Genomic DNA, 14,585 nt, shown 5'->3' with positions numbered 1-14,585 from the left:
AGGGGAATGTAAGGTGGCACGGCTCCAGTGGAGGGTTAGGGGTGCTGTGTTCCTGATTTGGGGTGCGTAATAGCTGGAATCACAAAGTCGTGTGCAGGACAATCTGGCGGCGGTAAGAAGAGGAGGACGAAAGAAGAGTCATTTGCGAGGATGGGAGTTCCCTTGAGGGTGTTGTAAAGGAAGAGGTAATAATTTGTTCACACACATGAAGACAAAGCGTGTATATTTATTTTAAGTTTTATTTATTCAGTTTATATGATATATATATACATGCATGCATACCCAGATAGATACATGCATTAGTATGCACCACTAGATAAATATAGTTAAAGCCTTCGCTATATAAATCAGGACATAGCCTTTTTGGTTTGCAGCAGCACCTGTGGGCAGGCGTGCAGTGCAAGCCATTTATAAGAAACAGTTTATAGTGCTGGAAAATTTCATCAGTTTGTTTAAAAATTTAAATTAGCCCCTGCATTCTGGACAAGCTGATGTTTGCTGCCAGATCAATAACCAAACTCTTAGCTTCGGCATTTGGCTTCTTTAACTCAGTTGATAATTGTGAACAGTTCACGAAAATGAACTGGGTATAAATCACCCTTAATGGCCAAAGGGAGGGCAGGAAAAAGCTATTATCTGTCATCCTGATGCCTAGGCAAAGAGCTGTCATAAGCCAAAATCGCAATCAATGCTCATTTTTCGCCCTGGAATTCATTTAAGGTCATCCGTGGCCTTTCCCTCGATAGTGCAAAGGAGGAATGACATTAAGTGCTGAAGGTTATAAATCCAATTGCCAGCCAATGAGCAGGATCTAAAATCCTGTACCTCATGCAATGTGCTTACAGGGGAAGTTTTCCTGCATTTGGAGCAATCAGTTTATTGATCTGTGGTGTGCATACCCTGTATACATAAATCTGCTGAAGCACTAACTACAAGTTTACATTGAGAAAGACAAGCGTGGGCCTGGCATATTAGAAACAAAATCTGGCCATGGGGAGGGACCTACATTTCTTTCCTGGAAATCCCCCGCCCCCTGTTGGCTGCGGCTTGGGGATGGTGCAGAGGCTCTGGAGAGAGTTATAGTCATCAGTAAGGGTGACACCAGGTGACTGGATTTAGAGCCCATGGGATGGGGGTTCCAGAAGGACAGGGCTGTCAAAAGAGGTGAGTGAGGCAGGCAGCTGCCCAGGGCGCTAGGCCTGGAGGGGTTGCCAACATGCCTCATCAGGGGGTGAGTTGCCAGTGCTCTGCTTTAGCTCCTACATGACTACTGGACTGCAGCTATGTCATCAGAAAGGGATGTGGTCTGACCAGTTGCATGGTCATAGAGGGCCCTGCTCCCACAGCCAAGCCAGCTGCCGGGAGCACCAGTTGTCCCAGTGACTGATCTGCAGGAGGAGATCTGGTGCATGGCTGCTGGCTGCAGATTTGCTGCTGCAATGACTAGACTAGGAATGCTGGAAGGGAGAGAGTCTATTAAAATTGGCAGAAAATGCCCAGCTAGATGTGATCATGTGAATGGAGGCTCATGGCACCAAAATTTCAGCACTGGTTGCACCTGTGCTAGAAGAAAAGAGGAGGGTATAACAATGAAAAAGCAATCCAAAACCATACATCGTGTTCAGGAGGTATCTAAACTAGAATCAAACAGAAAGGAACACTAATGTATCTTTTAGTGTAAATGAAAACATTACAAAGGCTGTTTATTTAAATCAAATGAATATAAACTTATATACAAATAGTACATAGTATTACAAAAACACTTCCATACAAAATTACCTAGCCAATATAAGCATAGACAAAATATTGCAGAACCACACTTAGAAAAAAGTACAACACCTACTGTCTGCTACTATATAATAAAACCATCTGGTATATTATCAGTCTTGGCTATTGTTGTCAGCTTAATTGCCTGAATGTGCTGTAAGACACACCAACAAACACTAGATAGTTAAAGCTCATAGGATGCCAGACGTATTGTGAAAAAGTCCCATTATCTCAACGTCTTGAAAGTTCAGACATTCAGATGCTCAAATCAAATAGAATAGAAAACGGAGTGCCTCGTACCCCGACAAAAGGCTCTTCCTTTCACCTGTGATGGCTTCCTCGGGGAAATCACAAATCAAAAGCATTCCCAAATGTGATACGATCTGGCAAACAGCATGAACTGGTCATACTGAAGAGCTGACAAACTTCATTTTCTCAAACCTCAGCCTTCCTTCTCACGTCTTTAATCCACAGATGAATATAAGAGAAGGAAGTCAGGTTAATTTCGAGTTTGATAAAACAATTTTTGATATGAAGATTGGACTCTGTACATGATGGTTGATTCAAAGTACTTCTGAATGGGTCAACAGTGTGAGGCATCTTCTTCCTCCTGACGAAGCCATCATTAGGCAAAACGTAGATCTTTTGTCGAGGAAAGAATAAGACCTGTTCTTCAGAGCTTCAATTTTAGACACATTCATAACTCAGTTATGGAATGAACGGGATGTGTTTATCAAAGCATTGATCTTAGCCACATTTAAGAACCTAATTGATTGAGCTTTGTGTGAGAAATAGCTTTTTATACACTTTGTGGCATTTCGAGGATTGAATAACTGATTTTGGTTTATTGAATGACTCTCTACTCGTTTGTGGAAGACTTTTCATCAGGTTGTATCTGCTTCAGGTCTGCTATATACCTATTGATGACCACTCTTTGATTGACTAATGAGGTAACCTCTGGAACATTTTTGGAGAATGTAAGAGAGAACTTTTCACAGTTTATAGGTGTCAAGGTCTTTTTTGATTTATAGGATTATATGGACTTTTTCATTGATCTATAGGATTACATGGACTCTTTTATTATTTTACAACATAATTTCAAGAGATGTTTTTTCCTATTGATGTCATAGATTTGTATATGATTTGAATAAATAGTTTTTCATAATAATTTGTTAGTATATTTTAATCATTAGAGTTCTTTTCTAATGTCTTCACATGTGTATCAGAACACTTGTGATTATAGCCTACATTTGTTTCTTTGAATGTGTGTGTGTATATATATAGTGTATGTATACACACAGACACAGTATTGGTCTGGAACATAATATATTGAAAGGAAGAACACTTTTAAGTAATGCACAAACACTTCTTTAAGACAAGTTTTTGCATTTGAATTCTATGCTTTAACCCCTGAAGAAGCCCCTAATAGGGTGAAGCAAAAGCCTCTGTAGGGGACAGGACATTAATTGGATCAAGAGCATCAATATTAATATTGCATTTGGATTTAAGAAGCACATTTGATACATTTCATCACTAAGTCATGAAGACATCATTTGGATGTTTTTTAGATGGTCATAATAAAAATTATCAGAGCACCTGTGAGGTGACGTCACAATCATTGCAATTAGTTTAGGAACTGTGCCAGACCTGTTGCAGTGAGTTTCTGGATTGTAAATTTATGAACTGGCTTTTTCATCCATTTCAGTTAGGAGGCTATTGTTACAAACATGTTCCTTTTTAAAATTTTCTTACATATATATATATATATATATATATTCCCTACCCTCTCTGCTTCTGCTGAGTCATCTAAGTTTATGTCAATAAAACTGGTCAACATTTTTCAGATGCATTTTCTTGGATTAGTTCTGTATCTGGTTTCAACATGTTAAATGGAAGAAGCCATCTTTAGTTTAACATCCAATTTAACATCGTATTCCCATGACATCTGAGAAGGAGGAGGAGCAAAGGACATGTTGAAACCCAAGTCTGGTTCCCCTTGTAAAGGGAGAAAGTTGCTGCTGAGGAAGCAGAGGACGTTACATAAAGGAAAATTGGTTCTTACCAATTTTCGTTCCTGGAATACCATGGATCCAGTCTCCTGAGTTTTGCATCCCTTCCAGCAGATGGAGACAGAGAAAGTTTTATGGACACTGCCATATAACCCTGAGTGCCACCTGCAGTCCCTCGGTATTGACCTGTACCCAAGCCAAGATACATACTAAAAAATCCTTACTTAATTAAACAAACTCTAAACAAACTTCCACAATGAGTAGGAGGAAAAAGCGGAACCCCGCAATGGAAAAATCCTTTCTTTCCAATCACAGAACAGGAGAATCATCCTGAAATCCTGAGCAACTTTGCAGCATATATACAAAAGAACTCGAGCAGACTGTCCTCCAACCAAGGTAGATTCTGACTAATCTGTGGTATTCCAGGAACAAAAATTAGCAGGTAAGAACCAATTTTCCTTTCCTGTTCATACCCAGATCAGTCCAGACTCCTGGCGCTTCCCCAATAAGGGTGGGACTGCGAGAGTCCCGCTCGAAGGACACTCACCAAAGCCCATGGCCTCTGGAGCATGGACATCCAACTGATAATGTCTGGTGAAAGTGTGCAACAACTTCCAATTGGCTGCCCGACAAATCTCCTATGGTGACACCTGTTGGCACTCAGCCCAAGAAGCTGCCTGCAACTGAACAGATTGAGCCCTTGATCCCACCGGGACAGGACGCCCATTACAGATGTAAGCCGAGCCTATAGTCTCCATCAACCGTCGTGCAATCGTGCATTTTTTAAGCTTTCTGCCCCTTCTTAGCCCCACTCCATAGCACAAAGAGATGGTCAGACACCCAGAAGCTATTGGTGAACTTGAGGTAACGTAACAGAGCTCATTTTACATCCAAAAACCACAGATTCCTTGTGTGCGGTGTTGACGTATCCAATCTTGGGAAAGCCGGAAGCTCTACGATCTGACTCAAATGGAACGCCGACACAACCTTCGGGAGAAAAGAGGGCACTGTACGCAACAATATCCCAGAGTCCAAGATCTTCAAAAAGGGATCTCTACACAACAATGCTTGAAGCTTAGAAATTCTTCTGGCTGAACAAATTGCTACCAGAAAACTATCTTCAGAGTGATATCCTTTATAGTTGCCCTCCTTAAAGGCTCAAAAGGTGCTACACACATCCCTCTTAGGACCAAGTTAAGATTCCAGGAAGGACATATTTTCTGCACCGGAGGTTGCAGAGTTTTGCCCTCCCTCCCGAAGAAAATGCACCACATCCGGATGAGTGGCCAAGGACATTCCCTGCACCTTGCCACAAAGACAGCCCAAAGCCACCACCTGCACCTTTAGAGAGTTAAAGGCCAAGCCTTTCACCAACCCTTTCTGCAAAAAGTTTAAAATTCCTACTGATGCCTGAGTAGGTCTTATTCCCTGATCTGTGCACCAGGCCTCGAAGACTCTCCAGATCTTCTCATAAAACAAGGAAGTGGAAGGTCGCCTAGCCTGCAACAAGGTGGAAATGACATCCTTTGAATATCCTTTCCCCCTCAAAAGCTTCCTCTCAAAAGTTAGGCCGCTAGACAAAAATGATCCGCCTGATCCGAAAATATTGGGCCCTGACGAAGAAGCCTCGGTAGATGCACAAGCCGCAACAGTCCATCTACCGCCTGATTGATCAGGTCTACAAACTACGGCCACCATGGCCACTCTGGCGTCCCCAGGATCACTTCTCCTGGATGATTTTCTATCTGCCATATCACCTTGCCCACAGGCGACCATGGAGAGAACATGTAAAGAAGAATCCCTCAGGGCCAAGGTAGAACCAAGACATCAACTCCTTCTGCCCTGTGCTCTCTTCTGCGACTTAAGAAGCGAGGTGCCTTGGCATTCCGTAGAGATGCCATTAAGTCCAGGCAGAGAATGCTCCACCTGCAACATAGAAGAGCCATTGCCTCCTCTGAGAGCTCCCTCTCCCCAGGGTCCAGCCTCTGCAAACGATCCACAGTTTCTTGGACCACCTTCCTTTTGTTGAATGGGACGCAAGGGAACCATCTCTTATCCGTCTCTTATCATGCTTAGGACCCACTGGTCTGTCGTGATTTTGACCCACTCCTCGTAAAACAGAGTCATATGTCCTCCAATAGGAGGAACAAAGGAAAGGACCGGCCTCGCTTTATTGCAAGGACTTAGCTCCACCAGATCCCTGGCCAAGGCGGGCTCTGTTTGGTTTTCTGCCCCCTCGAAAGGACTGGCTCCAGGATTGTTGCCTCCCGACTCCTAGTCTCTGGGCTCCTGCCGGGGGCCTAATCTGACGAAACAAGCACACCCTGCAAAAGAACCCTTGCTTCCTTTTGGCTTATCCTCTGGCAACCTATGCCCGTTAGTCCCTCTGAGACACTTGACCAGCTCTTCCAAGTCCTCTCTAAATAAAAATTTTCCCTTGAAAGGCAATGCTCCTAAATGTGACTTGGACCAAACATCCGCCAACCAGTTCCTTAACCAAAGGAGATGCCTGGCCGAAACCGCCAACATCATAATTCTCAAAGATATTCTGATGAGGTCATACAAGGCATTTGCGACATGAGCCACTGCTGCTTCCAGACAATCCAATCCGCCTGCTTAGCCTCAGACGCATACAGCAATCTCATAGCCTGCAATTGCTGTACCCAGTGCAGGCTAACCCTCTGCATAAAGTTGCTGCAAACAGCAGTAAATATGCCTAACACAGACACTTCAAAAAACTTTGAGGTGAATTTCCAATTTCCTGTCCTTCATATTCTTCAGCGCTGCTGAACCAGCCACAGGAATGGTGGTGGTCTTAGTGACTGCTGACACAGACGCATCCACCTTTGGGAGCGCCAAAAGCTCAAGCATGTCTTCAGGCAACAGGTACAATTTTGCCATCACTCGGCCTACCTTCAGGCATGTCTCTGGAGTATTCCACTCCCTGACTACTAACTTCTTCACAGATTTGTGAAAGGGAAAGGCTTTCGCTGGACCCCTTAGGCTACCCATTACTGGGTCCACCCCTTCTTGATCAGACTCCTCTTGGGGAACCTTGATCCCCAACTCTTCAAGAACATGGGGGATGAGGGGCCATAGCTCCTCCTTACGGAAGAGATGCACAACGTTTGGGTCATCCCCTTCAGCAACAAGTACCTGACCCAGCCCTTCATCTGGCTCCGCCACATCCGTGCTAGTATGAGCAGCAACAGGGTCAGCAGAGGCAGTTATCGGCGGTACTATTTCCTCTGACTCCTCAGAGCCTTCGTTCGGGCTACCAGGACATGCCGCCATACTGAGGTCCCTGTGAGCCCGCCTAGGAATCTGATCCCTTGAACTCCTAGGTCTTTTACCAGAACGTGTTCCAAGGGATCCATGACACCGAGCTAACTGCCGCCCAGCTGCTTTCCTGGCCAAGTATGCCTTATGCATAAGCAGCACAAACTCAGAGAAAAACACTGCGGGGTCTTCAGACTCATCACTGAGGAGATTTCCCCATCTTTTTCAGAATCAGGCTCCCTCCTGTTTGCAGGGCTCTGAACCTCTGGAGACACAGGAGGAGAAAAATCTTCCGACCCCCCTCAAAGGCACTGAAGCCCCTTCGACTGAAGTAAAAGATGGCTGCCCTTCCTGCGCCCAATGGGAGGATACTCGTGGCTTTCTGAGGCGCTCCCACACCTGTTTTCTGCTTGCTTTGCCGCTCTGACGACGCCTCCACCTGCCTCAACCCGCCCTCTCCTCCAGAGAGGCATTGGGAGCAGAGTCCGGTGCACGAGAGTTGCACTCGCCCATTGCCGCATGAGCGGCAGATACTGCCGCACGCCATCAGCCGACTGACAACAGACGGACGAGTAGACCTGATCGCGTGGCTGAAGATCACTGCTGCCCGACAACTCCTCCACCACCAAAGACTTGGCCAGTACCTCCCGCAGCCCTCTCGGCTGTTGTAATAATGCTGCTCTACCTGCCCTCGCTTCGCAGGCTGGTTTGCTTTCTCTTTTTTTTAAACTTTAGAATAGAAGAGCAGAAGATAAAGGGTGCGGCTGAACTGCTGCAGGACACCAAGCGATCTCCAGGGAGGGAGGGAACTGGCACCACCAGTTGTCCACCCCCAGCGGCGAAAGGACCGAGCCAGGCAAGGATCCCGAACCTCCTGCTCATCCACCTCAGCACCAGGAGGGTTAGCTCCACGAGGGCCTAGCAACCTCCTGGGAGGAATTCTAAAAATCTATCTGTTTTTTTCAGACTGCAGGATTAGCACCTCTACCATCTGCTAGAGACAGAGAAATACTGGGAGACTGTAGGTGGCGCACTCCAGGTTATGTGGCAGTGTCAGTAAAACTTCCTCTGTCTCCATCTGCTGGAAGGGAGGCAAAACCCAGGAGTCTGGACTGATCCAGATACGAACATGAATTTATATGAGGCGAGCCAGGTGCCAGGAACAGCAGCGTCTCAAGACACATTCCTGATAAATTCCATCTATGCAAAGTAACTTGTCTCCTCCCAGAATGAGAAAGTTTAACAGACATGTACAACCCAAAAATGTTCTGTTTGGTTCCTTTTGGGGGGGGGAAGGGAGAGTCATTTTTTGGTTTGTTTAATTATGTGTTTGGTTTGGTTTGTTGTTTCCTAAATATAAAAAATAAAAACTTTAAATGCCCCCCCCCCCAAAAAAAAGCCTCGAACCTCGGGGCCCTCTGACACCCCCCTCGCCAATAATATCTAGCCTGGGGCCTGGGCCTACCCAAATGACCTGAGCCTGGCCCAGCCAAAGCTTCCCCAGACCCCTCTCACTCCCCCCCCCCCCCCCCCCCCCCCCCCCCGGAAACGTGTACCAGGGCTGGAGATCTCCCTCCCTGGCCCCCATTTACTCTCTTCCTGCAGGTCCAGATGAAAAGGGCAGGTGCAAAGCCCACTCACTCCAGCCACCCTGAGGACGGCATCAAAGTAACTTCCCTTCCGTGCTGCTGTAGGTGCAGCCAGTGCAAGGTTAACCATATGTCTTCCTGTGTGTCTGGGCTAGATCAGAGGTTTGGAGTTTCAAGGATCTGTCCTCCTGAGAACTGCATATAAGAAATGCAATAATTGAGCAGGAGTGGGCCTGAAAAGTGTCCCCTTTATTGTAAACAGCATTGGATGACGTAGAAAGCAGAAAGAGTTTGCCCTGAAGCTCTTCCACCAAGGAAGACTGTGGCATCCTCTCTGCCACTCAGCCTTCCAGTCGATGCCGGAGTTAACCAGCATAGGCAGGATAGAGAAAGACTTTTGTTTGGATTTATTTTGTGCCTAAGCACTTAGGCCCTGATTTTAAAAAGCATTTACTCGAGTAAAAAACAGGTTTATTGGAGTAAATTCACTTTACTTGAGTAAGTGGGTTTTTGAAAATTGCTACAATATATGCCATTGACTTGTCTATAGGATTTACTCACATAAGTGCACTTTACTTGAGTAAATGGCTTTTGAAAATTGCTACAATAGTAGCTACATTTACGCATGTAACTCCTTTTGAAAATTACCCCCTTAATATGGTCCCGTTGAGGTGCAACTGTCAAAATTACATGAAAAATACAAAATCATTTAATTTTCTTATGCTAATAAATGCATTCATATGCCTAGTAAAATCCAAATCATCTTAAATTCTTAAAATTAAGCCCACGCTAACCTCTCAGACATATACTATTCCTTCTACAAATCCTAGCTTTGAAGTGCCTGAAAGGTGGCATATAAACTAAATAATAATAATAATATTTGTTTATTTATTTATTTTGTTATATTTGTCCTCATATCTGTTGAACTGGAATGACAGTCACTCCTGCACGTCTCCCGCTTGCTTTGCTCTAGGTAACTATGCCCGGTTGAGTTTACAAATGGGGCACCTGGAAGCCGGCGTGTACGACGTCCCGATCATCGTGACGGACTCTGGTAACCCTCCGCTGTACAACACGTCCATCATTAAAGTGAAGGTGTGTCCATGCGACAACGACGGCGACTGCACTACCATCGGAGCTGTGGCTGCCGCTGGCCTCGGCACGGGAGCCATCATAGCCATCCTGATATGCATCATCATATTACTGAGTGAGTAGTACGGGGCGGGGGAGCACCAGCTCCGTGCGGAATCTGAGCCAGGATCGCTTAGGGCCAGGCGTGCTTAAGGTTCTTCCCATTTTGTGTCTCTGGGGAAAATGCTGAATACATCTGGCCCTTAGTTCATGAAATCGTCTTCCCAGGGACTTGCAGAGCCAGCAAATCATCCGCTGCGCTAAAGGGCCAACAAGCGCTTACCACGTCTGATTCCAGTTATTGCAAACCGCCCAACTCTGCTCTCCTCCAGGTTGTGCTGCTCATTTTTAAAGGTCGCTGCCCCCTCTTCCCCGTGCCTGTCCTCCATGGACATCAGAGGGGCCGTGCTCATTGAGGAAGCAGGTGAAAAGCCTGTGAGCACGGTGACCTCCCAAATGTTTCACCACTTTTCAGACAGAAAGCTTTCCCTTGGAAAATTGCCCATGAAAACACATTAGGGCCGCAGGTATCTTTTTTTTTTTTTAACCAAAACAGTGCCAGTTGTTGCCTCTCCCAGGCAATGGCTCCGCTGACTGCCGCTAAAAACGGATGTGTTGTGGAGCAACGCGTGCACCTTTACCTGGGCGCTCATGAACATTTCCCTCCCTGTGTCAGAATTAAACCAATCTCCTCTTTCTGTGTGAAAACTCATAACCCCTTTTACAAGTGTGGGAGTGGGCAGAGAGGCATGGCCAATCCTCACAGTACTGCAGTATTTAGTACAGGTGAGGGTGAGAAGCGCACAGCCCGCCTCTGGGCAGCATGGAGACCCCATTAGCATGATGAGGAGCCCCCATTTGATACGGCAGTCTCGGTGACCAGGCAGGCTTGGTGGTCTTTTGCTGCTGTGCATTCCATGAAGGGACTGCCCCACACCCCTGCTCGCATCTGCCACCTCCTGCTCCACAACCAAATCAAAGCAGCACCCGTGATTCCAGTGGATTACGGACCTGTCAGACCGCAAACGCGTGTGACGGCCACAGCCCCAGGGCAGGAGCAGGGCTGGACCCAGACAGAGCAAACTGAAGGCAGGACTGACTGGGCTGCTGCCAGGATCTTCTGCCTGACCAGCTCTCAGGTTCTGGGTGGCCCGGGCCGGCAGGACTTGGCGGAAGGTGGGGGGGGGGGGGTTGCACAGCAAGGGCCGGGGACTGAGTCAGAGCTGGCTGCAAGAGACGGGAAGAAAAGGGCGGAAGCAATGCTCCGTGAGGCGCTGGACAGACAACAGACAGATTCGGAACAGAAGGCCACGAAGCTTGGGCAGGCAAGATTCAAACAAGAAGAGTCAGGCAAGAACGCAAACTAAGACTTAGGATATCAAAGGACCGTATCACAGAACAGAGGGAAGGAACCCAGGGAGGGGCAGCGCAGAGCCTCCACACCATAGGGAGGGGTGGAGAACTGAGCCTCTGGGAACCTGGCCCACTGAGGTCCCCTGCTGGTGGGAGGCAAGCACGGCGCGGAGGACACTGCTCTAGACGTATGTGCACTGCGAACACAAAGAAGGGAGGGTTTGGATTCAGAAACAGGAACTGTGGTGTAGTGCAGTAAAATTTAGAGGGTCATGGTCATGACCTTCATTAACGGGAATCAATGCAGGAGGCCATCTGATACCAACACCCTCAGTAGCTTGTATCTTTTCCAGGATATGTTATCTATATCTTCTGTATTATCGATGCTGTCGGAGACTTGTAACCTGGATTGGCCACTGTTGGAGACAGGATACTTGGCCTGATGGACCTTTGGTCTGAATGAGTTCCTGTGTCACCGTCCTTGCTCTTCCTTGCACACGTTCTTTCCCCATCTTGTATCCCACCGTGCCCGCCGCACGCCTGCTATCTCCTGTATGCGATGAGAATTCCTGGTCAGAACTTACTGTTTACTCCACAGTAAGTTCATCCTCGCTTCCTGGGGGCGTCCTCTGGTAGGTAGGTTCTCACACCCTGATGGAGCGGGGTTTGCTGCTGAAGCCTATGTAAATGGATACAGGGAGAAGGCGCGTGTCTGCTGGCCAGTGTCGCCCCTGACGCTCCCGGCGAGAGGAGGCTGAGAAGCGCAGCGGCCGTGCCACGTGGCTCAGAGTGATGGTCGGCAGCCACTGGTAATGCTACACAGAGAAGGGAAAAGCTTTCACTCTGCCGGTGTCTCAGGCCCTTTCATCCAGCCCTGCACTGCACAAGCTCCTGACGGGATTCGGCTGCAGGCACAGCACTTAATTTAACTAAAAATTACAAAGCATATTTAAAAAAAACAAAAACAACAGTTACCGCTTAAAGGGAGAAGAAAATAGAGCAAGATCAATTAAAAGCATAAATCACAGTTTGCTGTCATTAAATGTATTAGTGAACTGCCAGGGCCATACACTCGAGGGAAGCGCCGTTCAATACCATCTGATACTAATGTAAGGACGCATGAAGAGTTACCTGTCGCAGTATTGTACCAGCACCAAGGCTGGTGGCTGAAGATCAGGGACGTGAGAGATACTGAAGGTCTCCTTTTACAGTCAGCTCTGAAGGCATTAATGGTGTTCAGTTCTGCAGACATAAACCAGAGCGTTCCCATTATTAACGTCCCTCTGTCAGCTGAGCGCGTGGGCAGTTGCTTTCCAAAAAACACAAGTGGCTCTTAACGGTCTGTGAAGTGTCAGCCCTGGGTTTTAAGGAAGAGGAGGAATTGTATTTAGTTTGGTAAAGAATTAATCTGGGACAAGCTGCAGAGAGTCAGAGTTAATGTGAAAGGTTTCTCGCCTCTTCATGCTCACCACAGGGCCGTAATAGAGAAGGAGAACGTACCTTTAGGAGTTCAGGATGCGCTGAGCAAAGCCAGAGAAATTGCACATGGTAATGTGCAAGCGATCTCTCACGTGCTTCTTTGCAATCTGCTACATCTGCAGACAGAGGCGCGAGAGGGTAAACGTGCATGTCCCGGGCTGCACAGGGAGTCCTCGGTAAAACCTGGGCGTGGAAGCCAGAGATTCTCCCGCCCTCTCCTGCAAAGCCCTGTCCTGGAGCACAGCTGGCCACTCCTCCCCAAGGGGCGCGGGATACTTACTCCTGGGAGAAAGCCCTGTGCTTGCCACCTTAGCCCAGCCGAATGCAGGAAGAGAGATATATATATAAGATGATACCTTTTTATTGGGCCAACTTAATGCAGCGAGATTATCCTCTCTTCCTCAGGTCACCTTCAGCCTGTTTGCTGACCGTGCACCCAAGGGGACTAACGCAGCAACCGCAGCTCTTTACTAAAATTTGGAAACCTTCTACCCAGACGAGAAGAGAAAAGCTGGAGCAATTACTGTAGCTCCTTGCTGGCTCATCGCTCTGACGTGCTGAAAGTGGAGAGCAGAATGAAAAGGGGTTTTTTACTCTTGCCTGGCACGGCTGAATGATACCCGTTGGCCCTTCAGCGAAGCCTGGAATTGATGGCTCTGTATCCCAGCATTAACCTCTCTCTTCCCCTGGTGTGAACACCGGCAGCTGGGGTGCAGCTCAGATGCTGATGTCACGAATAAATTAGGATCCCTGCATTTTTTGTATGTGGGAAGTAGTGAATGGTTAGGCTGATTTACAGACACCCCTCCCTCCCCACATCATATGCAGTTTTAAGACAGTATTATGCGGCTGGAGCAGTTTTTATCACTGTCCAAGGAGAGGGCAAAGCAGACGTAGTGATCAGCGCACAGGACAAGTCACCGATGCACCAGTGCCCTGATTCACTGACTCTTAGAAAAGGCCTTGTGATTTTGGGTTCGCGTCCCTGCTCTGCCACTGACTTTCCCCAGGACCATGGTCCTGCCCGCTTTGGTCAGGTGCATTGTACTGAAGGTCTTTTCCTGTTTTGTGCTCATGAGAAAAATCTTTGGGCTGCCTGGGGGCGTCCTCACCCCCTGATGGAGCGGGGTTTGCTGCTGAAGGCCTATGTTAAGATAAACGGTAGAGGGGAGAAGGCGAGTGTCTGCTGGCCAGCGTCGCCAGGACAGGGAAACTTTTCACCCAAAAACTGAGGCTTGGGAACATTTCGCTAAACGCTTGGGTTGGACTTTTGGCAGCCATGGTTTTGCTGTTCGTGGTGTGGATGAAACGCAGAGAAAAGGAACGGCACACGAAGCAGCTCCTGATTGATCCCGAAGATGACGTGAGGGATAACATCCTGAAATACGACGAGGAAGGAGGGGGCGAGGAAGACCAGGTCAGTGTTTGCCTTCTCCTAAGCCTTTAACGTTGTCCCGTCTGGGAAGAGTTCTCTGTTGTTTATTTATTTATTTATTTTTAATTTTTATATACCGGAATTCCTGTATGCAATACAAATCAATCCGGTTTACAAGTAACGAAAAGGTTGCCCTGCTCTGGGAGGTTAGGCTGGGGTTTTTTACATAGAACATTGAACAATAACAATCAATTATTGCCCCATTGGTGCTGCAGCTCTCCTCGGTGTGGCTCATGAGGACCTGGGCCACGGACCAGCTAGCCCTAGAGTCTGAGCTGCTCCAGGCGCAAGCCAGTCGAGTCGGTCTGAGCAAAGTCTGGCCCAAGGCACCGAGAAGAAAAGGGTCCGACCCGGCTGGGCCTAGTAATTGCTCTTCCCGTGCACGCTGGCGACCCCCATCCCATCGCCCACAACAAACAAGACGTGCTGAATGTGATGGGATGGAGTAAGAAAGGGAGGGAAAGGCCGACACCAGGCTGAGAGCTCGGGGTCTCCCACTGGCTCAGCCGTGGGAATCCGCTGCTTTGGTTTTGACTTCTTAGA

The 14,585-nt window shown here is 47.5% G+C and overlaps 1 protein-coding gene and 1 long non-coding RNA gene across 3 annotated transcripts in view; one reads left to right on the top strand and one right to left on the bottom strand.

Annotated features, from left to right (window-relative positions):
• LOC115096760 overlaps positions 1 to 12,766 on the bottom strand; it is a 61,179-nt gene extending 48,413 nt beyond the window's left edge. Inside the window, exons 1-2 of the long non-coding RNA XR_003858139.1 lie at positions 12,629 to 12,766; positions 12,260 to 12,485 (exon numbers count right to left, since the gene is read on the bottom strand). This is a non-coding gene — a long non-coding RNA (uncharacterized LOC115096760). The remainder of the gene's footprint in view (positions 1 to 12,259; positions 12,486 to 12,628) is intronic.
• CDH4 (cadherin 4) overlaps positions 1 to 14,585 on the top strand; it is a 1,019,548-nt gene that overhangs the window by 996,463 nt on the left and 8,500 nt on the right. For both annotated transcript variants that reach the window (XM_029611832.1, XM_029611831.1), the window contains exons 13-14: positions 9,618 to 9,851; positions 13,885 to 14,024. In XM_029611832.1, coding sequence (XP_029467692.1) covers positions 9,618 to 9,851; positions 13,885 to 14,024 — 374 coding nt within the window. The remainder of the gene's footprint in view (positions 1 to 9,617; positions 9,852 to 13,884; positions 14,025 to 14,585) is intronic.

The sequence above is a fragment of the Rhinatrema bivittatum genome, chromosome 8, assembly GCF_901001135.1.
Source record: "Rhinatrema bivittatum chromosome 8, aRhiBiv1.1, whole genome shotgun sequence".
In the NCBI taxonomy this organism is placed as follows: Eukaryota; Metazoa; Chordata; class Amphibia; order Gymnophiona; family Rhinatrematidae; genus Rhinatrema; species Rhinatrema bivittatum.
The sequence above is the reverse complement of the archived record's forward strand: the minus strand, read 5'-3'. Positions and strand labels throughout refer to the sequence as shown.